This window comes from Pseudocercospora fijiensis, assembly GCF_000340215.1.
Source record: "Pseudocercospora fijiensis CIRAD86 unplaced genomic scaffold MYCFIscaffold_8, whole genome shotgun sequence".
Classification (NCBI taxonomy): Eukaryota; Fungi; Ascomycota; class Dothideomycetes; order Mycosphaerellales; family Mycosphaerellaceae; genus Pseudocercospora; species Pseudocercospora fijiensis.
Genome location: NW_006921539.1, coordinates 4,024,776 through 4,051,643, shown reverse-complemented (window position 1 = coordinate 4,051,643; position 26,868 = coordinate 4,024,776). Strand labels below are relative to the sequence as shown.

General features: G+C 43.1%; 4 protein-coding genes across 4 annotated transcripts; 2 read left to right on the top strand and 2 right to left on the bottom strand.

The window, feature by feature from the left end:
- Nucleotides 1-512: 512 nt before the first annotated feature.
- Nucleotides 513-1,491, bottom strand: MYCFIDRAFT_212317 (uncharacterized protein). The gene is made up of 5 exons (XM_007932253.1): nucleotides 1,409-1,491; nucleotides 1,177-1,354; nucleotides 954-1,124; nucleotides 838-894; nucleotides 513-790 (listed from the first exon to the last, which is right to left on the bottom strand). The coding sequence occupies exons 1-5, from the start codon at nucleotides 1,447-1,449 to the stop codon at nucleotides 545-547; spliced, it is 693 nt and encodes a 230-aa protein (XP_007930444.1). The 5' UTR covers nucleotides 1,450-1,491; the 3' UTR covers nucleotides 513-544.
- MYCFIDRAFT_178365 (uncharacterized protein) lies at nucleotides 1,479-1,730 on the top strand (the record flags this gene model as incomplete). Its single annotated transcript, XM_007932252.1, has 2 exons — nucleotides 1,479-1,507; nucleotides 1,538-1,730. 2 exons carry the CDS (start codon nucleotides 1,479-1,481, stop codon nucleotides 1,728-1,730), a joined length of 222 nt encoding a protein of 73 aa, XP_007930443.1.
- Nucleotides 1,731-2,001: 271 nt separating this feature from the next.
- MYCFIDRAFT_117588 (uncharacterized protein) lies at nucleotides 2,002-3,293 on the bottom strand (the record flags this gene model as incomplete). Its single annotated transcript, XM_007932251.1, has 2 exons — nucleotides 2,002-3,195; nucleotides 3,246-3,293. Coding segments are annotated over 2 exons (1,242 nt in total), but the record flags the coding sequence as incomplete, so codon positions are not given.
- Nucleotides 3,294-4,018: 725 nt separating this feature from the next.
- Nucleotides 4,019-5,468, top strand: MYCFIDRAFT_178363 (uncharacterized protein; the record flags this gene model as incomplete). Its single annotated transcript, XM_007932250.1, has 4 exons — nucleotides 4,019-4,092; nucleotides 4,161-4,293; nucleotides 4,319-5,393; nucleotides 5,437-5,468. The coding sequence occupies 4 exons, from the start codon at nucleotides 4,019-4,021 to the stop codon at nucleotides 5,466-5,468; spliced, it is 1,314 nt and encodes a 437-aa protein (XP_007930441.1).
- Nucleotides 5,469-26,868: the final 21,400 nt, after the last annotated feature.

Sequence of the window (26,868 nt, the reverse complement as noted above, 5' to 3'; positions counted from 1 at the left end):
GCTACGGAAGTTGGCAATAGCTTAGCGGATAGGCTTAGGTATTGTAGTACGCTTAATCGACTATTAGAAGCGACTAGGCGTCTATAAAGGACTCTAGCTAAACTCGCGCTTAGTTAGAGCCGGAGTAGGTAAAGAATTGAGCTAGAAAGAGCCTTCTATAGCTCCTATAGTAACGGCTTCTTACTTACTTAGAAACTAACCGTTAAAGGCTTTATTATTTAGACTGCTATTTGAACTATCTACTATTATATAACCGTAGCAATAGTAGACTCGATAAGCAAGACTCTTATTCTATGCGGGTCTCGTAAAGTTACTTACTCAACCTGAGGCAATAGCACTATACCCTCTACGGCACCGACGATAACCTATTAGGCCTTGAGACAGGCGCTCTACGTATAGAGCGCCCTCAGCAAGACAGGGGTGTGTGGAGCCTGCTTGCTAACCATAATCGACACCTTGGCATCCGTATTCGGTTGAAGGAGCGCTTTGCTGACCGGCTGCACACCACCTCTAATGTCGTGCTTCCTACGAATATCCCTCACCATCACGCAAGCTTCGGCATCTTCACATCAGCCCTATGCTTCTCCGCAGCTTCCGAAAAAGTTGCGCCTTGTCGGATATCTTCCGCCATCTTCTCATCAGCCTCGACCTGCGAAGGCATGAGATCCAGAACCTGTTCGGCGAGGGCCCGCGGTAAGCACACCACGCCATTCAAATCCGCGATCAGAATGTCGCCGGGATGGATCGTGGTGTCTTGGTCCTCACCATTGAAACGGACGGGCGCGTTTACCTGCACGAGATCAGATGAGTCGGAATCGCGGAGCACGATATACTGACCTCGCTCACGCGTGCGATTTCTTGTGGTGCCGTCGTGCCGACGTCGCGCGCGAAGACCTGCGGTGTATACAGTCAGGGTGAAGGACACATGCGTGCGGTAAAAGCTGGGGACGTACTGGAAATTCCAGATCTCGGTGTTCTTGGAGATCGCGTAGTCTCCCATCGATGACTGTTCCGGCAACTCCGGCATATTGCGCCCGCGTACTCATCAGTCCCCCATAGCACGCATTGATCATCTTCGGCGGCGCGGAGATGAAGACAACAGCACCCTGCGGCACGGAATCAAGCTGGAGCTTCCCTCAGCACATGTCTTCTGCATGGAGACGGATATGCTCATACATAGTGACCTTGCGGTTTTGGTTCGTTGTCGTCGGTCTTTCGCACATACTTTACTGGATACGCAGGGCCAATGATCTTGGTGGCACCTTCTTGCCGCTTTGGAGACCACATCGTAAGACCAGGGAGGAAGCCTCCGTGAGGGACCTTCAGTTTGATAAGGGCATCGGCAACGTCGCAGCTACACGCGGCTCGTCATCAGCATGTCTCTGCGCTGAAGGGACGGTGATGGTACCTTGTGAATCTCTCTAGGGCTTTTACCACGTTAGCAGACATGATGGAGGGTTAAAAGAGACACTGCTGGGATGGTAGGGAGATCTTGCTGGAATGACTTGTGCTAATCAAGAATCCGCGTAGATCGTAGGTCTTTTATCCTTCCTGGAGAAGCTATTGTGGATGTGCGTCAATTTCATGAAGAGGATGAGCGTAATAAGCGTGAGCATATATTCATAAGCAAAGAGCTCCGATGTCGGGGACGTGATGAGCCGAGACGATCCGCAGAAGTTATGATACTCGATGAAAAAGAAGCATCATTGAGCAGATCTGCTTTCCGCTGATCGATGCGTAGAACGGTCTCAGTGACTGCGCCAATCCTCAAGACAAGAACTGAGCAAGGACCGTCAGGCCACCGGGCATCAGCAGCATGAAATGGCAGAAAAAAGTATACATTCTCCACCAAGCCTCCACAACTCCCAAGGCCATCTCATCTCCTCAGACAACAATCGTCCACACCGACTTCCCATCCGTCCGGACCTGATTCTGATACCCAAGCACATGCATCCTCTGCTCGACGGTCCAATGCAAATTCGGCCGGGCCTCCTGCGCACACCGATGTCTCCCGCGATTGACCGTAACCTTCTTAACCCACATGTCATTCTTCCAAGTCCGAACTTTGACCGGCCAGAACTCGAGAAGCCACCAACTCCTCCCGACCTTCAGCATATCGTTGATGTCGGAAATCGCGTCGAAGTAATCTTCGATTTGTTCGGGGATCCAGTCTTGCGAGAGGGTTCGTTTCGCTTTGTCGTCGTACAGATTCACGTGGTGCATGCCCATGGGATCGTCCTTGTCGACCGGCTCGAGGACGGAGGCGCGGCGTTCGATGGGTTTCAGTTCGCCCTTTTTGTGTCTGTCTACCATGTCGGGCGGAGGGAGTTCGCCTGAGTTTGGCAACTTTGTATAGAGTGGCCAGAGGGTATGTACGTCAATGCCCTCCTCCGCAAGTCGATGGCTTTTGAAGATGATCCCAGTGTTGCACTCGAAACATTGGCGGATCATCCATCGCAGCGGGATTTGGCTGAGTTTGTGTCTGACCTCGTTCTTCACGGCGCCTCCGCCGACGTCTGCGTGACAGCCGGTAAACCAGACTTCGTGAACGTCGGTGGCAGACGCGGCATCTTTCTGCTCGGCCATGACTTTCCATCCTGCTTTGGAACCGATTCCATCTCGCACTCGATATCGGCAAGGCTTGAATTTGGCTCGTCGTTCGTCCAACGCCATGGCGTGGCGGAAGTAGACAGCTGCATTCGTCGGCGTGCTGCTCAGCGGCAGTTTTCTCGGGATGAAACCCACACTGGCCACGCTGTCGAAGACGCCGACAAAGTAGACGTTGACATTGATGGAGAAGGTCTTTTTGAAGTCCGCACTCATCTTCCATCCCTCATCGCTGTCGTCTTTGTAGTATTTGTATGCGAACGGCACCTGGGCGACGTTATGCGCGGGCAGAAGTCCAACTTTGTGGATCATCCCGGCCAAGCATCGTGCGGTATAGGCTCCTCTCGAGAATCCAAAGAGACAGATCTTGTCGCCCTCCCGGTACGTTTGCATGATGTACTTGTACGCATCTCGGATGTGAACACCAAGTCCACTGCCCACGGCCATATCTACTGCGGCATTCATGCCATTTGAAAGTCCGCCTCCGTCATATGTTCCAATTCCGGATTGGTAGTACGAGACCTGCGAGGGATCGGATTTCTTGAGACAGCTGACCAGATGCACGATGTTGCTGTTGTCGCTATCGAACTGAAGATGCATCAGAATGAGCTCTTGTGCTTCAAAATTTCAAAACACACCTGGTCACCCGTGCCATCAAGAGCCACGATGATGTTTCGGCCCTTGTGATGGTAATGGACGCCATCTTTTACTGCTCGAATCTCCCGTGGAAGCTGTGGCGTCTGTCGCTTGTGATTCGGGGACGAGGATTCCATTCCATCCTTCTCTTCGACAGGCGAGGATTCCGCTTGAAACCACTCGTCGCTTTTCGCGGCCTCGCTTTTGGTTCTGTCGCTCATGATGACTACGCTTCAAATCTGGTGAACTCCGAGATCATGCAGAAGAAACATATGAGAAGCTGGTGAAGCCGGGGAAAAAAGTGAGCTGTGCAACGGAGGACTGGTACCTTATGCCGAACTGCTTCTTTCTGTTGAGCATGACGCTCGTATGCATTTCGATGTCGATCGTCGAAGGTTGTCACGGTGCGCGAATAATGGCTCGTCCCATGGCGTTCACCGTCGACGCCGTACCCAATTGTTAGATGCCAGAACAGCCACAACGCATACCCGATCAGAGTTGGCTTTGGATCTGCATTCGGTTGGGCCCTTTGGGATAATGCAGACTCTGCAGAGTGCTTTTTGGTACGTCACGTGCTTTCTGTGGTTGGGAGCTGACATGTGCCCGCTCGTCTGATGGAAGCACCCCTTTTCTTTTCTCACAATGACTTATTCTTCTGTAACGAAGGCCTTTCGCAGACATCCAGCAATCCTGACGCCACGTGGAGGCGACCGTGGTTTGGAAGGAGTCTTGCATGCGGTACTCCACCATTCACAGCTGCCTTTCCGACGTTGCAATGCGATATGGCCTTGAAAGCATCACAGAGCTAGGTTGGAAGGTTCGATGTTGGAGAGCATGTTGTGGGTTGGCGTTCGATCTAGATATAGAATACTGACAGAAGCTTCTATCGCCCGATGTTGAGCCTGAATGGACTTCAGGGCACCCATGCATGATGCCACACCCTCACTTACGTCGCAACAGTGGTCGAAAAGCGAGCGCAGATATGAAGACGACGCAACAATGCTGCATCCGAAGTATTCGTCAATGGCAAGCAGCCCAGGCGCGAGACGGGTACAAATAACCATTTGCGACACAGTCGCCGGCAATCGAGCAAGCCCAGCTAGTTCTACCACAGGGACGGCACCTCTGTCACATCTTCCCCGTCTTCGGCGTGGGCAACCTGGTGCTTGGCTCGAACGCCTTGCCATCTACGACTGTAGTAACCGTGTACGTAGCGTTTCAGCACTGCCGACTGCCTTGTTGGTATGACCGTAGCATCCGATCGATATCCCGATGCTCTGAACAAGCCACCCTATGCTCATTTCTCGACATCCTCGCCAGACACACGTGCTGTGAGCATTTCTACGCCCTTTCTCCGTCCACCTATATCATCAGCCGGCGGGGCATCGCAATGCTTTCAACGACCACACCCACGCCAATCCCACCAAGCGCTAGTCAGCAAATCTCTCCAACCATTCCACCTATGCAGCAAATCCCAACCGACCTAGCACACAGCTCAATGCCCGTCGAGCGCCGGCCGAGCAATCTAGCCAAACATGAATCGCAGACACTACCCCTGGACCTATCCCGAGACAACGCCTCGCACTCAGACGAAGAAAGCAGCACATGTAGCAGCGACATCCAAAGCGCACAAGAAAAAGAAATCGGCATCTCTCATCATCACCATCATCATCATCATCATCATGAAAAACTCCACGAAGCAACATCACCACCACCCCCACCACCACCTCCACCACCACCAAAAATCTTCGATCACACAACCGCACCCCCCCACCGTCCCCAAACTGCCAACCCACTCCATCCCCGCCCAAACGTCCATCTGGAAATCTTCCCAGGCGGACTCCGTCGCCGCACCTCTCTGGGCCCCATCGAGCAATCTCCCGTCTCTCCCACCACACCCTCAGGCTTCTTATGTTCGACCTCTCCCGTGCCGGAAATTCCCGATGATGAGAAAGCTCCTCCCGCAGTGCAGCAGCAGCAGGATGAGGAGGATTTCCCGTGTAGCAGTACGATGGATTGGGCGGAGCAGCAGGCTCCGGGTCGGAAAAGGGGGAGACGGATGTTGTTGATTTTTTCGGCGTGTTCGATTGTTGTTTTGGGGATTTTGGGGGTTGCGTTGGGGGTGGATTTTGCGGTTAGGGATCGGAATGGTTAGGGGTAGAGGTAGAATTGATACTTGAGATTGTGGTATAGGTATAGGGGAAAATTTGGGTGGGGAGTTCTAGAGGGTTGTTAGAAGGGAAGGGATGGGATAGGATGTGTAGATAGATAGATAGGTACCAGGTAGTATACTAGAATATGTTTGAAAGCTTCTAGGTCTGATTATCTTTCTACGTGTATCTAAGTCTAGTAGCGAGGATGTATATCTCTAAGCCGCGTTATATACCTATATAGCCTTCGGGTAAGCACTACCTACCCTACCCTTAGTAAGCACTACAATTCTTATAGTAAGTATACCTTTTATTACTAGCGTTACGTTTAAATAACGAAAGCGATCTAATTATTAAGAAATCCTAAAAAAGATCTTTAGAATAGCGGTTTCAAGTTAGTTCTTCTAATTAAGAAGATTACTCTATATTTAAACGTCGAAATAAGTCCTATTTTAAAATTTATATATTTACGTCTCTTATAAGTCTTAAAAAGAAATTTAGACGTACTAACTAACTTATATTAATTTACGAGAGTTTACTTACTTAAGTATAGTACCTACTACTAGTATATAAGAGGCTTAATATATATTAATCGAATATACGTATAGCGGGAGTATACCTATTAAGTACTATATAATCGAGGAGTAAAGTATAGTAATTACGAATACGAATTTTAATTTTTTTTTAGAAAACTAAAGATCTTATATTAGAGAGGGAAAATTATAGAAAAAAGCTACTAAGTAGGGATTTTGTTAGGACTAAAGAGGTTATACGTAATTAGTATGTAACTAGGCTCGAGTAAAGCTAGGGTCTTAGTGCCTTAGGCAGGGCTTAGCGCTTAGCGTTAGGCTAACTTACCTACCTTCCTTCCTCTCCTTTTAGATCTCTATCGAATACTATACTAATTTACTACTACCCTATCTACCTGCTAATATAACCCCTCTTATATAGTATTCGATCTACTCTTTAAGGGTAGTAGCTAGATAGTCCTTATTTCAAGCTTTTAGCGGTATAGCTACGATAACTAATCTAACTATATTGCGCCCGAAGAATAGGACCTATACGTACTATTCTATCGAAACAACCGTACTAATTATTAAGCAAGGCCTTCTATACGGCCTATTATACTAAGTTAAGCATACTAGGCCGATATCTACTAATTCCGCTATATCCGTATCTTAGGGGCTAATAATATATTATTAGTATCGCCTTTTATAATAGCTAGTTTATTACGAAACAACAACCGTGCTGCCGCTAGTAGCGCTAGTAATAACAACACTAGTAGCATAGTGCCTACTAAAGTGCCTACTAAAGCACCTACTAAAGTGCCTCCTACTAAAGAGCCTACCGGAGAGCCTACTAAAGAACCTATAATTCTAGGTAACGACCTAGAATTGTCTGTCGACGACATTCTTAACAATATTATTAACCGTCGATATAGCTAACTAGCCTTTAGTCCCTAACTAGTAGCGAGACTTTAAGGAGCTACTTAAAACAGGCTTACTGCCTTGCGCTAAGAACAATAGCTAAAGGATAATCTCCTCGAAATTCGTCGCCTATAAGAAGCCCTAGCAACTAATACTAAACTAATAGTAGGGCCTTCCTCTCTATCTGTTTTAGTCTAAAAGAAGGATACTAAACTTAAGGACTATACCGTATTTAATAGCTCTAGTCGAAAACAATATAACGACTATATCCGTAACTGCGAGCTTAATTAGCGAAACGCGCTAAGGGCCCTTCTAGACGACTACTCGTTAGTCGTCTATACTATACAATATATTAATAGAGACCTAAAGCGTACCTAGGATAACTATTTCGACTCCCTTACTAATTAGACCGCTATTTAGTAGCAAGACTATAAGACTATTATACTAGACACCCTTAGAAACCCTATACTAAGGCAATAATACGCTTAGGACTAATACCTTCGAGCTAAACAAAAGACTAATTAATCGGCTCGCTTATTTAAGGCCTATTTAAAGACCCTCGAGGACGATTTGCTAGCTAAGACCGACTCTATCTAGATTTCCGAAATACGCCCTAAATTGCGATAGGAATTAGTCCTTAAATTAGACCGCCGTCGCATATTCGAATAGACTAATCTAACGCGTATTTAATTTATAGTCGAAGTAGAAACAGCCGAACGGGCTATTTAGCTCTAATAGCGACTAGAATCGAGGATCCGACTAGCTAGTACTAACCGCGGCAACTATAGTGCCTACGGAGGAAACTAAGGCTCTACCTAAAACAATAATACTAATAATAGAAACAGTAGCAATAACCGTAGAAGAGGCCGTAGCCGGCGACTATATAGAGGAGGCCGCGATAGGGGCCGTAGAAGGGACTCGTATCCTTATAACGCTAACCGCTCGACTAATAGCAGCTATAGCAACCTCCTAACTAGATTAAAGTACTTTAATTGCGATAGTACTAGCTATCTACTAGGCTAATACGATAAACCTAGGGATTAGGCCCGAGTCGACCGTACTACTACTAAGTACCGAAAGCATCTCTTAGTAGCTAACGCTACCCCTATAGGCTAACCTTCTAATTAGTCGAAAAAAGAGTAAGCGCTATACTAACCGTTAGCCTCGTACGGCGTAAAACTATCGATATTATACTAGCTATTATATGTACCTGTCTTATATAGGATACGTATAGAGCTAACTATAAGACTAAGGTTACGCTAGATCTAGGAAATTTAGTTAGTGCCCTTATTAGCTATCGCCTAGCTAAGCAATTAGACCTTCGACAATTGAATAGGGCTAACCTACTAACCCTTACTTAGTTTAATAACGCTCGGCACTTAACCTATAGAGCCTACTATATATTAGGACTAAAGAGGTTACACGTAATTAGTATATAACCGGGCTCGAGTAAAGCTAGGGTCTCGATACCTTAGGTAGAGCTTAGCGCTTAGCAGTAGGCTAACTAGCCTACCTTCCTCCTTCTCCTCCTAGTTCTCTATCGAATACTACTCGTACCTACTACTACCCTATCTACCTACTAATATAACCCTTCTTATATAGTATTCGATCTACCCTTTAAGGGCAGTAGCTAGATAGTTCTTATTTTAAGCTTTTAGCGGTATAGCTACGAACAAGACTAATCTAACTATATTACGCCCGAAGAACGGGACCTATATATACTATTCTATCGAAACAACCGTACTAATTATTAAGCAAGGCCTTCTATACGGCCTATTATACTAAGTTAAGTATACTAGACCGATATCTACTAATTCCGCTATATCCGTATCTTAGGGGCTAATAATACATTATTAGTACTACCCCTTATTATAATAGCCGGCTTATTACGAAATAATAACAACAACAACCGCGGCGCCGCTAGTAGCGCTAGCAATAACAATACTAGTAGCATAGCACCTACTAAAGTGCCTGCTAAAGCACCTGCTAAAGGGCCTACTACTAAGCCTACTAAAGAACCTATAATTCTAGGTAACGATCTAGAATTGCCTATCGACGACATTCTTAACAACATTGTTAATCGTCGATATAGCTAACTAGCCTTTAGTCCTTAACTAGTAGGGAGACTTTAAGAAGCTACCTAAAACAGGCTTACTACCCTACGTTAAGAATAGTAGCTAAAGGATAACCTCCTCGAGTGTTACGGATCTGATTAGTTAGAGTCCTTATATAATCTTAGAGCGACGCTAAGACTAGTAGGCTGAGCTGTCGCTCTATCTTACTAGGAGCGATAGGAGCGGTCGAGAGCGACAGCGTCGCTTACGTCGCTTACGACTATAGACAAGATGTCTCCTTTGTATTTAGGAACGCCGGAATGCCCTTATAGCTCGAGGCGTTCAACTTATGTTACCTACTTACTGATTGGAATTACCTTTGTACCAATTATTCTGTCTCTGCCTCCCGCTTATATTAGCCTCTCTAAAGAAGCCTCGGCTTGCACGTAATAAGAAGTTACCTAACGATCTGTCGCGAGTAACCGTAACACTTTGAACGCCCTTAGGATAAGTGCCTTATTATAAGTCGGAAGGGGAACTCCCGCCCCTAGCGAGACAAGCAGTACTCGACGTACTACCTCTAGTGCTAGCAATGCACTCAGAACCTATACCGGAAACGATTCTCTTAAGATCGGAAAGCTAGACTTTTATTTCGGCGACCGAGACAAATTCGATATCTAGGTTAGCTAGATAGATATATATTTCATATTCAACTAGGTTTAAGATAACTTAAAGCTAGTCTTCGCAACGACGTTTATACGAGGCAGGGCTTAGCATTAGGTTAAACTATTTCTTAGGACCTATCTAGATAGCAACGGGACCGACAATTCGGATGGAATCTTCGCAAGCTACGAAAATCTTAAGCGTACGATAAAGAAGGTCTTTAGATCTTCTAACGAAGTTGCTACCGCAGTTAGGGTTATCTAACATTTGACTTAGAAGGGGTTATATGCCGATTACGCCGCCAAATTTTAGGAATATGCCTAACTTACGGATTAGGACGACGAAGCTCTTATAACAATGTATCGGCGAGGTCTTAAGGACAACGTTAAAGACGAGCTTATACGCGACGGTAGAAAAATAGATGATATAGGAACATTAGTTAAGGTTACGATCGATCTCGACGATAGGCTCTACGAACGAGCTTTAAAACGACGTTACGATTCCAAGACTTCTAAAAAAGCTAGTTATACTCCTAGATACGATAATAGACGAAACTACAGTACCTACGATAAACTAAAAGGGAACAACTACTACGGTGCGCAACTAATAGAGCTAGACGCTACCTAGAAGGGTCGAGCAATTAAAGGAAGAAAAGGCAAGAGTTCGCCTAAGAAAGCAGGAAGATTAACTTACTATACGTGTAGCAAGGAAGGCTATATAGCACGGAACTGCCGCGGTAAGAATATAGTGCGACGCGAATAGTTCAATATAATACAACGAAAGGACTCGGGCAGAGAAGGCTACCGAATGGTAGTAGAGCTATACTCTATTAATAACGCGCCGAGGACCTACGTAGAGGTCGTAAAGGAAGAGCTACGACAAATCTGTATAATAGCACGACGATAAGAACCCGTATATAGAGCCCTTTACTAGAGATTCTATTACGACGACTAATACTAAATTCATTATTCTACTAAAGTAGAAGCAGGATTTTTCCCTCAGATTAGGCGACTCGTACGAGAAGATGCGAAATCCTAGTTAGAAGAAGAAACGATTAATAAATCTTGCTTAGATGCCGACGATAAAGAAAACCGAGATCCGGAAGCTTCATTCCCTCCCGGGGAGGAGTTAGGAGCTATCCTAGAAGTACCGGAGTCCCCTTAGCAAGAGGAGGAACAGTAAGAAGATTCAAAAGGAAGTCTAGATACCGAGGAAGAAACTACGAATAAAGAAAGTAAAGACGAATTCGGGATTAACGACGATACGATCCTTACGTTTATAATAGATGCACCTATAGCAGCGCGAACAATCGCCTTGCATCTAGTACGCAAATACGAGGAAATGTTTCTAAAGGTTAACGGACAACGGAAGGTCGATCCTATCTAATTTGATTATTTCTAGATAAGCTTACGGGCAAAATTCTAGAATTACCCCCGGATACCTATAGACTATGCGTACTATAACTTTATTACGGAGCGAGTACCGATAGGAAGCACAATTACGCCCTACGGATACGTCCTACCCGACGAAAGGACGATTATTACTCAAGATATACGTTAGACGGTCTAGCGATTAAATTAGCAATACCGAAAGGCTATAGTAGCGCAGGGATAAGATATATACAACGATACCCTCGAGGAAAAATTATATACCGAAGAAGTACGAACGGTAGGACTACGGATCCGTAACTAGTTAGAACAACGTTAGGCTACTAATTAGTCGGGAAACGGACTAACTCTCTAGATTAGAGCGTTCTAAGAGAGTTCCTTAATACCGAAAGCGCTCAAGCATTAATAGCAGTCTTCCGTATAAAAGTTATCGTTAACGGGCACCCGACGAGTATATTAATAGATTCCGGAGCGAGCGGGAACTTTGCCTCCGAATTATTCGTTAAAAGCCGAGGGATCGCAACCCGAAGCAGAAGAGAAGAAGCGTATAAACTTATAGCAGTAGATAGGTTACCGCTACCTAGCGTAGAACGAGAAACGATACCGTTACTACTAGCTATCTAACAGCACTACGAGGAGATTGTCTTAGATATTACTAACATAGCTAGTTATAACATTGTATTAGGCATACCTTAGTTAAGAAAGCATAACCTAGTCGTAGACTAGAGAAAAGGAGTACTTACATTTAAGGAATGCGACTATATAATCGGCATTTAACCTGTATAGCGGCAGCGTTCGCAGGCAGATAAGATTAACAAACGTAAGGCGATTCGTAAGACGTTTACGTCGATAGGAATTACGGAGAACCGTATTTAACCCGGATCGATACTACCGTTAGGTTAGGAGGGTTACAATAATAATTACGGGAAGGATAGAAGTTATACGCTATCGAAGAATAAAGCTAGAATCTCGGACCTAGACATTCCTAAAGAGTATACTAAGTAGAAGCGACTCTTTAAAGAGGAGAGAGGCAAGGCAGCCTTACCTAAACACCAACTATAGGATTATAAAATACACTTACAGCCTAGGAAAGAGCCTCTATAGGGACCCTTATACGCAATGTCTAAGAAAGAGCTCAAAACCCTAAACAAGTAGCTAAAAGAGAAATTAGAAAAAGGCTAGATACGGAAGTCGACATCCTCGGCAGCCTTACTAGTAATGTTCGTTCCGAAAGCCGGATTAGACGAAGGACGGCTAGTAGTCGATTTTAGACGACTTAACGACATTACAATTAAGAATCGGTACCTACTACCGAACATCGAAGAAATGCAAGACCGATTAACTAGATTAGACTAGTATACGAAGATTAACCTACGCGATGCGTTTTACGCAATACGTATAGCAGCTAGATACGAATAGATAACAGCATTCCGAACAAGATATAGGCTTTACGAATTCTTAGTTATGCCTATAGGACTTACAAATGCCCTAGCGTTATATTAAGACCTTGTAAACGAAGTCCTCCGAGACCTTCTAGATATATACGTTATCGCATATATAGACGATATCTTAGTCTATACTAAAGGAGCTCTCGCGGACTATATACGAATAGTGCAGGACGTCTTTAAACGATTTACTCAAGTAGGATTTAAGACTGCACCTAAGAAATGCGAATTCTATAAGAAGGAAGTTAAATTCCTAGGATTTATTATTAGCACTATAGGAATTAGGATCGATCTAGAAAAAACTAAGTCAATACAGGAATAGCTAACGCTTATATGCGTTAAAGACGTACAATCATTCCTAGGATTAGCCAACTATAACAGGAAATTCATCGAGGGCTATTCTAAGATAGCGGCACCCCTTACGGAGCTTACAAAGAAAGACAAGAAATAGAACTAGAGTACGAAGGAAGACGAAGCGTTTAGGCAGCTAAAGAAGCAATGCGTTTCTACGCCAACGCTACGATTATTCGATAGGAGTAAGGCGGTCTAGATAGAAACAGACGCGTCGGATAGGGCTATAGGAGCATACCTTACATAGGAGCATAACGGGAAACGACACCCGGTAGCCTATTACTCGAGAAAGATGTTACCCGCGGAACAGAACTACGATATCCATAATAAGGAGCTACTTACAATAGTTATATTACTATAACACTAGCGAGTATACGCGGAAGGAGCACCAAGTCTTACGATTCTTTCTAATCATAAGAATCTAACTTACTTCACTACGACTAAAGTACTAACCCGAAGACAGGCCCGCTAGTCGGAACTACTAGGGCAGTATAAGTTCGAAATCCGCTATACCCTAGGACGCGAGAACGGACGAGCCGACGCACTAAGCCGCCGTAGCGACTATATAGAAGGTTACGAACTAGTACAGCAGCAGATATTAAAAGCAAACTAAGACGGAAGCCTTAGTGCTAATACAAAAGAATTCAACTACATTATACGAGTTCTTTAGGACATAGAAGAACAGTTCGTAATCGAATATAGGAAATACTAAGTACTTAAGGAACGAGTTACGGAGTATATACGACAACACTACGACGGACTAGAAAATAGACACCCTAGAGTTTCAAAAACAATAGAACTAGTTAAGCGAAGCTTCGGATTCCTATACATGCGACAACGAGTTCTAGAATATATTAAGAAATGTCCACAATGTTAGCGTAACAAGGCTAATAGACACGCTAAATATAGATATATCTAATTTAGGACGCTACTAGATAAACTATAGGACGAAGTTACAATAGACTTTATTACGAAGCTACCGAAGTCTAAGGATCCGGTTATAGGATATAGCTACGACATAATACTTGTTATAGTCGATAGGCTTACGAAATATATACACTTCATTCCTACTAACGAAGTAAGTACGGCAGAGCAACTCGGATACCTCGTACTAGATAGACTTATACGATACTACGGATTTCCAAAGACCTATATCACGGACAGAGACAAGCTCTTTACGTCAAACTACTAGAAGACGCTTACAGCGACACTTGGAATTAAGCATAAGCTATCAACGGTATACTATCTATAGATAGACGGCTAAACGGAAGTTAAGAATCAGGCCTTAGAGGTATACTTACGGCACTACGTCAATTACGCACAAAACAATTAGGCATCGCTATTGCCTATAGCACAACTTGCACTAAACAACCAACAATCTAAGACTACGAAAGAGACACTATTCTTCGCTAATTTTAGGAAACATCCGCAGCTGTTCGGGGAACAGTATTTACAGCATCTATACGCGGATAAAGCGATAGTCGCTTTAGAAGACTTGAAGCAGGTATATAAAGAATTGTAAAGGGCAATTGCCGAGTCTTAGGAAAAGATTACGGGACTATATAATGCTAAACGAAAAATGGTACCTTAGCTAAAAAAGGGGGATAAGGTCTACCTCCTAATAAAGAATCTAAAAACCCGGAGATCGACCAAGAAACTAGACTACGTTAAAGTCGGGCCATTTTTGATTAATAAGCCTAAAGGACTAGTTAATTACCGACTCAAACTACCGGACGACGCAAAAATCCACCTAGTATTCTATATCTCTATGCTAGAACCTACAGACGCCGAAACACCGTATTAAGAAACATTTCACTTCTAACCTAAGGAAGAAAATGAGTTTGAAGTCGAAAAGATCCTAGATTAGCAAGGTCAGAAATACCTTATTAAATGGAAAGGATACCTACATTTAGAAAACACCTAGGAACTAAAAGAAAACCTGTAGAACTGTTAGCAGATGATTAAAAAATTTTAAAACCGAACAAAAAGGAAATAACTAGTATAGGAATTGAACCTACGACCTCTTAGACCCTATCGATTATAGCGCCTTAGAGTTCTCAACGACCTAGGGCAGTGTAGCTCGAGGAGCGGGGACTCTAATAGCATACCTAGCAACTATATCTTTTATAGCTAAGAATTATACTACTAGACTAACTAGCTAGAAGATGAAATAGATAGGAAACATTGAAAATACATACCTTTAGGACACTAGACTCTCGGCACTCCTACTAGGAATTTCAGAGGTAGGCTAGGACGTCCTATCTAGACGACTCTAGTTATAAGGCGACATCTATAATCGGCTATCTAGGGGAAACGGCTCGTTAGTAGGCAACGAGAATATTATCGGCTCTATAGGCGAAGAGCCTAGCTCTCTTTCGAGCTCCTCCGCCTATTAAATAGAGGCTTCCTCTACCTTAAGAGCTTATACCTCCCGATCTTCCTTTATACGCAGCGACTTGCGTAAGCGACGGACCTTTACGCGATGCTCGAAAAGCTTCCGCGTAAGAAGGTCCTCCTCCTCTTCGGCCGCTTCGAGATCTTTAGCTATCTTTAGGCGCGCCTTCCGGATTTTTTCATACTCTATACGAGTAACTTGCATATTACAGGACTAGCCGTATAGGGCGTACTCGGAGCAGCGGCCGGAACGGAGATCGACTTTATAGGATTTATCGGCCTATTCGCAATAAAAGTAGCGGATCGGTATTTCGAAGCAGTTAGTAAGGATGTTATTTGCGATATTTTCCTTACGCTAACGAGAAGATAAGTCCTTTAATAACTTTAGTATAGCAAAGAAGTTGGAATTAGAAAGTTCCGGAATAAGGGACTATCCCGCTTAAGGAGGGGGATAGTGTTACGGATCTAATTAGTTAGAGTCCTCACATAATCTTAGAGCGACGCTAAGACTAGTAGGCTAAGCTGTCGCTCTATCTTACTAGGAGCGATAGGAGCGGTCGAGAGCGACAGCGTCGCTTACGTCGCTTACGACTACAGACAAGATGTCTCCTTTGTATTTAGGAACGCCGGAATGCCCTTATAGCTCGAGGCGTTTAACTTATGTTACCTACTTACTAATTGGAATTACCTTTGTACCAATTATTCTGTCTCTGCCTCCCGCTTGTATTAGCCTCTCTAAAGAAGCCTCGGCTTACACGTGATAAGAAGTCACCTAACGATCTATCGCGAGTAACCGTAACATCGAGCTCCGTCGCCTTTAGGAAGCCCTAACGACTACTACTAAACCTATAGCAGGACCTTCTTTACTACCTATCTAAAAGAAGGATGCTAAACTTAAGGACTATACTAGACCCCGCAGTGGTTCGGGTTAGTTTAGTTTGGTTTGCTAAGCCGAAACTCTAGTTTGCTTTAGGTTGGTTTGCTAAGCAACTATATAAGTAGCTAGTTCGAACTATATAATTTATCGGTTTTTAAGAAGTGTACGAATGTATACGTAGCTTCAAGCAAGCCCTTTATAAGACTTAGTAGTATAGCCGGCAGCGTAGCCGGCATTTTTAGTCCTTAGTACTTATAGAATTTTCGAATCCTACTTAGGCTACGTAGTTATATAAAGGTACTTATATAACCTCAAATCTATAGACAATTAGCTAAGGGCACTAACTAATCAAAAGCACATATATATATATAAGGCATTATAGTTCAGTTCGGAAACTACACTCCTTAGGTATGAATTTTATCCTTTCGTTTACGGTTTAATTCCCTAACTGCTTAGTAGAATGTCTTTATCTAGATCTAGGCAGAACTTATCGATTTCCCTAGAAGTCCTCCTCCTTAAGAAGTTTATACACTTTCCTACCGAACCATTCGACAACATTAAGTACTAGGATAGCTCCTCCCTCGGTATCGGCATAGTATATAAAAGAGCTATAAGGCAGCTCTATAGAACGTTCCACTAGTTACTCGCTATACTAAGGCCGAATGCTAGTTCGTTCCTTAGAACTCTTAGTTATTTAGGAGATATAAAGGGTAGGGTAGGTAGTAACTTCGTATTATATAAGGAGGTAGAGGCTGCTATAGAAGAGGCCTTCAACCTATAGAAGATAGTAAAAGATATAGAGGCAGCTGTAGGTCTAGGTACCTAGTTGAATTTCTAGTAGGTAGAGTATAAGGATATTTAGAGGGAGTATTAGGTAGAGTTGCGAAGGCAGGTATATAATATGCTCTAGAAAATAGGGATAGTGCCTATAACTATAACTATTAGGCTCTTTAACCTTCCTTATTTTTCCCTGTTTTCTTTTTATAAAAATCTAAACTAATACAAATCAACCGGAATGTCTATCTTCTTTTAGTTCTTTAAAAAACCTAGCAGCGTAGCTAGCAGCGTAGCCGGTAGCGTGGCCGGCAGCGTAGCCGGCCTTTTTACTCCTTAGTACTAACGGGATTTTGGGAGACTTCTATTCCGTACGGCTAATAAAGTATACTATACTATATATATATACTTAGAGAGTATTTAGAGCGCGGTATGCAGCGCCGTATAATAGCGGCTTATTTCGCATACAGAAAAGCTTGTAGACGATACTACGAACATCCTTCCTACTAGTATATCTATCCTATCTAGTACTATCTCGAATATAGACATTCTAGCCTTTTAGGATCTAATCGAGTGCTTTAAAATCCTTGTCTATAATCGTTATACGCTTCGCGTAGATAGCTATAAGGTTGACCGCTAAAATAGTATTAGTATAGTCCGAAAAGAGGTAGAAGAGAAATATATATTCGAAGATACGAACTAGGTAGGCTTCTATAGCCTCTTAAAGGGCGCCTATCGCGGAGGCTTAGAAGCGAAGGTCTATTCTATAATCCTAGGCAATTTCGCGAACAAGTCGTTAGAAAGGAGTTTTACGGATTAGGAGCTTAGAACTCTTCTAATACTGCCGAATCTTACGGAGGGCTACGGCTAAAGAAGGATTAGTAAAAAGACAGTAAGAATGCCGGCTACGCTGCCGGCTACGCTGCCGGCTACGCTGCCGGCTATAAATAGGACTTACTTCCTAGGCGCTATCGACGCTTCGTACGATTGCTACTAGTAGTAGAAGCGCTAGTTATCGTCTTACGTAGAGCCTTGCCCGCCGTTATCTTACGCGGAGCCTTGCTCGCGACGCCCTTTCTAGCACCGGAGCTAGCGGCAGTAGCAGTAGCTATCTTGCGTTAATGTACTATACTCGTTCCTTTATTTCCGATCTTATTACGACCCGTAGAAGTAGTAGGTCCCTTCTTGCGAGGCGTCGTAACTTGGTTAAGTAGATTCGCTATTATAAAAGTCGTCGAATTAAGGAAAAAAGTGCGTTACGAAGGTATACGAAGGCGCGCGCGGAGCGAGGGTATTACGGAGGTAGTAGATATAGAGCGTAGAGGTATAGGTATCGATACGAAGGTTGAATATAGCGAGAGAGGTAGTATCGCGGTGTCGCTAGGCAATAGAGTAAGCTTCGCGCAAGCCTATATTATAGTAACGTTAGAGTAAGGAAAGAAGGCAGGTACGGCTAAAAAAGGCAGGTACGGCAGACTTTGAAATATAGCCGGCATATATAGCCGGTATAGTAATAGGCGAAAGCCTCCTTTTAATAAATAGCCGGCGTAATAATAGTATCCTACTATAGTATAGATATTCTTTAGTAATACCTTTACTAGCTATAGTAATCTTATAAGTAACCTAGGCCTATTGCTAGTAAATATAAGAAATATTAGGTAGGCTATACTAAACAAGCTAGTTATTTAGCAGAAAAAGGCCTACTACCGTCTCTATATGCCGGCTACGGGTGCCGACTATCGCTCTAAATTCAACTCCGCCCTATCTCGGAGGCTAAGGTACCGAGCGGAAACCCTACAGCTTATATTTACTCGGTTGTCGCGGAGCGCTTATAGGTAAGGTATTAGAAAAGAGTATAAAAAGTACGAGAAGAGTATCCTAGGATATAGGTCGTAAGTGAATAAGAGTAGCACGCCTAGTTATTTATATAGTACGTTACTCTATACGACTAAGAGCCTATATTATCTTATACTTCGCTTATAAGACCTCGACTCTACTAGTATACTATCGATCTCCTCCTCGGTCGCTAATACGCTATCTTAATTCTTCTTCGAGTTGCCGGACTTAGTGCGCATCTATAGCTATACAATAGCGCTACGTATTATAGAGAATCAACTCCGCCGTATCTCGAAGGCTAAGGTACCGAGCGGAAACCCGATAGCTTATATTTACTCGGTTATCGCGGAGCGCTTATAGGTAAGGTATTAGAAAAGAGTATAAAAAGTACGAGAAGAGTATCCTAGGATATAGGTCGTAAGTGAATAAGAGTAGCACGCCTAGTTATTTATATAGTACGTTACTCTATACGACTAAGAGCCTATATTATCTTATGCTTCGCTTATAAGACCTCGACTCTACTAGTATACTATCGATCTCCTCCTCGGTCGCTAATACGCTATCTTAATTCTTCTTCGAGTTGCCGGACTTAGTGCGTATCTATAGCTATACAATAGCGCTACGCATTATAGAGAATTTCTCGTTAAAGTTTCTCTCTCGCAGGCTTACTATCTGCCTCGTAGTATAGAGGATCAAAGTGCTAATACTAAAGAATCTCCTTATAGTTAGGATACTAGGGCTCCTTAGGACCTTTATATTTTAGGTCTAAATAGAGACGTATTATAAACGTTCTATCGCCCTTTCGCTTACTACCCGCTAGGTCGCGATATGCGAAGAAACTAATCTAAATGTAGCTCGTCTCTATAATAGCCGGGTAAATATAGAGCGCTAGGTTTCTACTTCGTACCTTAGATTTAGGGACGGCGCGGAGATAAAATTAGAAATGTAGCCGGTACCTATAGCCGGCAAAACGATGCGAAAATAGGCCTCCTCCTAGGTTAATCTAACGACTAAATACAATTTCCAACTAATCCGCTATAAACCGACGCCGAATTTTAGCTAGAAGCTATATATCTTTATTTTGAAGAGTAACCCGCTTCGTATAGATAGTAAGGAGGTTTAAAAGCTTAAGCTCGGTTACGAGAAATGCCTCCGTAGCTTCCTAAAGAGCACTAATCGCCTTAGCCGTAAATCGTATACTAGACCGAAAATCTAATATAATTTCTCGGACGAGTCGCTAGAAGGGAGTCTTAGGGATTAAAAGCTCGGTCCCTCTTTTGTTTTAGAAAAGCCGGATCTAGCGAAGGGCAATAGTACCTAGTTTGAAGCGCCGCTTCTTTATCGTCGAGTCCTACCTTGTTCCCTTTCTTTTAATAGAAAGATAACTTTTCTTCGCGATAGTCTTTGTCCGCCTACTCTTTTTAGCCTTCTCCTATCTACCTATAGCCTTCTTATTTTTCGGTACTATTTTCCGAGGAACCCCCTTCCTTCGTATATACTACGGAGAGCCTTACTCTTCCGATATCTCGTTCTCGCTACGGTCTCCCTATATTTAGCTTGCTTTACCCTTGCCCTTTAGCCTCTAAAGATATTTATCTGCGCGTTTAGGCGACGAGGGTATATCGGTAGGACCTAGAAATTAATAAGTATATAATTGTAAGGAGACATTAATACTTCTTACCTTCTAGAACAAATAGTCTTCTATTAAACCGCCTTATTAGGTTATCGTTAGATTCGAATAAAGGATAGTAGCTTAAGGAAGGGGAGGTAGCCGGCTTAGGAAGGCCCGAAGAGCCGAATCCTTAAGGTATATTTGTCTTTAAGAATATAGGGAAAGGGAAGAAGGAGAGGAAGAGCGAATAGAGAATTAGAAATAGTCCGTAGGTAAGCGGGGTCGGTTGCTATAGCAACTAGTCTGTTTAGGTCCTAGGAATTCGAAATACATTTCGGACATATACCGGCTATATACGCCGGCTATATTACCTTATACGTAAACGCTTCGTCTCCTTAAAGCTACTCTAAGCCTATATACGTTTCCGCTTCTCGACCCGGTATCGCCTTCTACCTCCGCCCTCCTCCTCTTCGTTATCGCTAATTAGGGTTTCGCTTAGACCAAATTTCGTATTCTCTTCGCGCTCCTAGGTTTCTTCGATCTTAAGGTTTTCTAATTCCTCGATTAACTCCTTTAGTATAATCTTTAGTAACCTGCCTTAGCGATTCTAGTAGAGGAGATAGTATCGGAATACTATAATAGATTCGAAGGTAGTAGGCGAGTATATTCGATTAAAGCGGCCCTAGTAACGAGCGATACTAAAAGACCTCTTATAGCCTATACCTACGCTCGGGATAGCGAGGACGTCCCGAGCGACCGACGCTATCGTTAGAAACTTAGGCTCTAACCGCTGCTATATAGCGAGAATATCGTCTCCGAATTCGTCTAGAAGACCGGTAAGATCTAGAGATTATTAGCCCTCTTTCCGAGCCTACGGGTTTGTACTTACTCGCGCGCCGATAGAGATCGAACTCTTCTTTATTTACTTTAGTAGTTGCTTCCTCTTCTGCCTCTACTTCCTACCTACGAAATAGGTATAATATCGGAGCCTTCTAAACCTTCCTTTTCTTTATAGGAGCTGTATTTAGACTAGTTTCTTTCCGACGCTCGTAGAACATCTTTTCTAGAATAGTCTAGTAATGCTTCGGCTATACCTCGTCCGCCTTCTATTCCGGCCTCTACTAGTATATATCCTTTTCTACCGGGTTAAGCAAGCACGTAACGCTATAGATATCCCCGAACGAGTTAAAGGTAGTACTATAATATTTATGCAACTTAGTATAGGAGGTGTCTATAGCTTTCGTTATAGCTACTTTCTAGGGAACGCTCTTCTTAGCTAGCTTAGCTACGGTTTCCTCGAGCTCGTTAAAGAGCTAGTTATAGTACGTAAAGACAAGGTAGATCGTCGGTCCTCGGGTTCTTCTAATCGTAGTAGTAACCTTCGCGTAATGCTTACTAATATCGACGAGATACTCTACTTAGCGCTATTCGGCGGCGGTAAGGCCGAGCTACTTAATACCCTCGGAACTCTAATAGATCTCGAGAGCGGTACGTAAAGTATATCCCCTCGTAACTATATAGAAAGTCGAATCGAACCGGGTCTTAACGTCTTAGGTAAAACGGAGTAGGCGCTAAGGAGGCCGCTTTTGCTATCGCTTATTCTATACAATATTCTAGGCATCGGTTTTAGGGCGCTCGATTAGGTTCTTTTAAATAGCCTCGAATCGGTTATATCTCTATAAGCTCGAGTTCGTATATATTACTAGACGACGAAGCTAGAGAAAAAGAGTTAGAACTATACTAGGTTGCCGGCTATAGGTACCGGCTACGGACAAAAGTTATACCTTATACAAAACGAGAGCGAGGCTCTCTACCTTATCCCGTCTTATTACTATAATAAGTTTCTCGACTTTCGACTTTGCTTTATCCTTATCTAGGATCTTCTATTAGTCGTCGTTTAATAGTGCAATTTTAAGCGTCTTAAAGAGGGCTCGGATCGCGATTTAAACTATATAAGCGAGGTAGGGAAACTTCTATAGGGATGCAACTAGCAACGACGTCGGCTCCGATTCGTTAGGGCTAGGGCTATTAATAGGCTCCTCTTTATCGTTATTATCGTACGTATTGTCGTACGTATCCGGAATCGTAGCGAGCTTAATATTCGGAAGATTAAGCTAGATTGTAGACCTTGTAATCTCCTTTACGTACTCGACCCTATCGATACAATTAGTAATTTCAAAGACATATACGAGTGAATTGTATATACAACGCCTTATACAATGTTCGATTATTACTAGCGTTGTCCGTAGTAATCGAGATTAGTTTCGTTATTACGCTAACCCTATCTATTACCGTATAGACAAGCTTCGCTATATCCTTACTAGTATAGGAACCTAGAATTTTAGGGAATCCGATTATAAGTTCCTAGAGTTTCTAATCCGAATTAATAAAGTATAGCATAATCGAGAGGAAGGAGGCTCTTATAGTCCGGCTTAACTAGCTATCGATAGTAATAGCTACTCGGCGAGTATTACGGAGGATCTCCCGAATGTCGTCTAACGTAGCCTCTTTGTTCTTTTCGAATATAATACGCTAGGTTATCGCGCCGAGAAATAGGGGAGGGTAGTTTATAAGACATAGGTATGTCTTCTATATAGACTCCCTTTCGTAGAAGTCTTCCGGAAGACCGTTTGTAGCTAGCATTTCGTTTACTAGTTGCTTAAAGTCTTCGGGGGAGAAATCGGTAGCCTTTAATCCTAGAGCTTCCTTAAGCGTAGCCTATAATAATTAGCTAGACCTCTACGGTTAATTTAAGTAGCCGGAATCTGTAGCCGGAATCTGTAGCCGGAATCTGTAGCCGGAATCTATAGCCGGCAGCTGTAGCCGGTAGCTATAGCCGGTATTTTAGAAGACGTACCTCTTTCTAGAACGCTATATCTATATTAACTCTCCTCTCTCTTTAAGATTCCCGACACCGTTTAGAATAGAGATAGTTCGTAGGCGATAAGTTCCTATCCCCTAGTTTCGGGTGTTTTAAGATTGAACCGTAGAAGTTGTAGACAATTACTAGTTAACCTTTAAGTCGAGAAGTCGTATAACGGTGCAATGCCCTCTCTATAAAGAACTTCTAGAATGTGTCCGTTCGCTCCTTACTCCCCTATCGTATCGAGTACTTCCGGAGTTTACACTCCTTCGAACGTAAGTATAAAGGGAACTATATCTTATAGACCTATTAATTAAACTGCTCTATATACTCGGGTTTCTAAAGATACGCCTAGCTAGCCTTTTCGAAGATTTCCGGGTTAATACTCGATGTTCTTATATCTCCGAACAACCTTCTACTTAGACTCCGTAAAGGTAAGGACTAGGTAGTAGTACCCTATAATGAATTCCTACTACTAGGATTCGGAGAGGATAAATCTAGCCCTAATCGTCGTCTAGGACTCGATAGGCTCGAAGGTAAGTATACGACCTCCTCTCGACGTTGTCGCAATCTCGCTCGTATACTAGACTGTTTCGACTATCGTCTCGTTATTACCCTTCCTAGTATAGCGCCTAGTATATATACAATGTCGGTCGGTATATTTTAAGGTTTCGTATAGTAAGGTAAGGACTTAGGAGTAGTAGATGTGTACTAGTAGCTATAGGGAAACACCCTTTCTTTTATAGCATCGTATCGTTAGGAACAGCTAGGTAGTAAATAGCTAGCCACCTTTTTTTTTGTTTCCTAGCTACCTAACTACTAGATTTTTTTTCCTAGCTACCCTAGCTAGCCTAACTACTAGAATTTCTTTCCTAGCCACCCTAACTACCTGAATTTTGCCTTCTATACGGCGGCTCTCTCTTACTAACGGAACCGAGCTACTATACCTAACGAATCTAAGCTCGTTTTTAGTCTTAATCTATCCTCTTTCGGTATAAGACACTCGACAAGCAAATGCTTAGGCCGAGTCTGACTACGAAACCTAAGACTAATTAACAGCTCTATTAACTAATCCTAATCCTCGAACTCCTTCCGCTTCTTAGTAAAGACCTTAAAGAGCGCTCGAGCTTCTTCGGGTACCTGCGGAGTAGTCAAGATAAAGCCGTATCGCTAAAATAGGTAATCCTTCGGAGGCTTATATAGAGATTTAGAGAATTCTAACGCTAACCTATCCTACTAGTAGCTTAGATTCCGGATACAAGCCCTCTCTACCTTAGTAAAGATTTTATATAGTAGTAGCACTCTGCCTTCGAGAAACGCTTTCTATTTAACTATTAGTATCTGCCGGCTACGAACGCCGGCTATATATGCCGAGTATAGAATAATTACCTATACCCCTTCCTCCTATAGTAACACTTCTGCCATCCCTAGATACCTAGCCCCGATCGCATTAATCGTAAGCTACTTTGCCTTTATAGATGCAAAGGCTTCGCTCTAATACTAATAAAGAAACTTCTACTCTATATCGAGGATATAAAGACGACTAGTCTCGATTCTAATCCTTGCTAGCTTTTCGTAGTAGCTTTAACTATAATTTTCTAGATTGATAGGACTTATGCCTTAGCCCTTTACTAGTATCTCGTCTCTTTAACTATACTCGATCTACTCCTAGCGCTTATCGTCTATAGCGTTAGGCCCTAAGACTATACCTGTTACTAGATCGACGTATAGTATCTCCTCGCTTTTTTTAGTTCCTTTATTCGTAGTATTAAGCTCTATCGCGGTATCCTAAACTCTAGTATTGTTGTTCTCGGCTATCTAAACATCTCCGTTACTATCGGTCGTATCGATAGAGGTAGCGGCTATAGGTCTAAATGCTATTAGTTAATGTATTAAAGAAAAATATACCGGCTACAGCTGCCGGCTACGGCTGCCGGCTACAGCTGCTAGCTACGGCCGCTAGCTAGATTAACTTACGCTGCTAGAACTTCACGCTCGAAAACTAGCCGCAATTCTTTCCTCCTCTTAGCCTTCTCTTAGGTTGTCTTCTTATTCTAACCTTTACTTTTTTCTATAGGCGCTAGCTATCGATAGAATGCCTTATTCCGCGCCTTTCTTCTCTTATCCTTAGCTCTTTTATCCTTATCTATCTTATCCTTTCTCTCGCGGTCTCGTACGGAATTCTTCTTCGTAGAGTACTCCTCTTTAGTCTTGCGCTTTTTAGTTAGACGCTTAGGTAAAACAAACTCGCGGTCTTTAGTTCTATCTTCTGTTTAGCGCGCGGCGCGCTTCTCTCTTGCTATTATAAGGGAATAGGGCGGGGGCGTAGCGTATAGTAGTTATTATCGGTATAGGTATAGAGGAAGAAGTTAAAAGTATAAGAATATCGCGAAGCCCTAATTGTTACCGCCTACGTAACGTTATATAGGTAAGCTTTCGCAACTACGGCAACTACGCCCCGGCAATAGCAACTACGCCCTAGTAACGGCAACTACGCCCTAGCAACGGCAACCACGCCCTAGCAACGGTAATAAAGCGTAGTAAATACAACCTAGTAACTACTATAGCCGGCAATCGTAGCCGGCAGTCGAATAAGAGTGTCCTTGTAGCAAAAACACGCCCTAGCAACGGCAACTACGCCCTAGCAACGGCAACTACGCCCTAGCAACGGCAAAAGAGTATAGTAAATGTAACAGAGTTACTATTATAGCCGGTAATCGTAGCCGGCAGTCGAATAAGAGTGTCCTTATAGTAAAACTAATACAGTCTCTAGTTCAAACTAGGAATCTATATAGTTCGAAAAAACCAAACCGGAACTAGGGAGCTAGTTCGCCGCTAAGAAACTAAACCATATACGTTTGGTAGTTCGGAAACCGAACTACTACGGGGTCTAGACTATACCGTGTTTAACGGCTCTAGTCGCAAGCAATATAATAACTATATACGTAATTATAAGCTTAACTAACGAAATGTACCGAGGGCTCTTCTAGACGACTATTTATTAGTTATCTACGCTATATAGTACATTAATAGCGACCTAAAGCGTATATAGGATAACTATTTCGACTCCCTTAATAACTAGACTACTGTTTAGTAGCAGACCTACAAAACTATTATACTAGACACCCTTAGAAACCCTATACTAAGGCAACAATATGCTTAGGACCTGTATCTTCGAGCTAAATAGAAGACTAATTAATCGGCTCGCTTATTTAAGGCCTATTTAAAGACCCTTAAGGATAACCTTCCGGCTAAGACTAATTCTATATAGATCTCTAAAATACGCCCTAAGCTTAGGTAGGAGCTTATTCTCGAATTAGACCGCCGCCGTATATTTGAACAGGCTAACCTAATACGTATTTAATTTATAGTCGAGGTAGAAATAGCTAAACGAGCTATTTAACTCTAATAAAGACTAGAATCGAGGATCCGACTAACTAGTACTAACTATAGCAACCGTAGTAGCCGCGGGGGAAGCTAAGGTTCCTACTATAATAACAATGCTAACAATAGAAACAGTAACGACCGTAGAAGAGGCCGTAGCTAGCGGCTATATAGAGGGGGCCGCGATAGGGGCCGTAGAAGGGGCTCGTATCCCTATAGTACTAATCGCTTAACTAATAATAGTAGCAATAGCGGCTATAGCAACCCCCTAACTAGATTAAAGTGCTTTAATTGTAATAGTACTAGCTATCTGCTAGGCTAATACGACAAACCTAAGGACTAGGCCTAAATCGACCGTACTACCGCTAAGTACCGAAAGCACCTCTTAGCCGCTAACGCTACCCCTA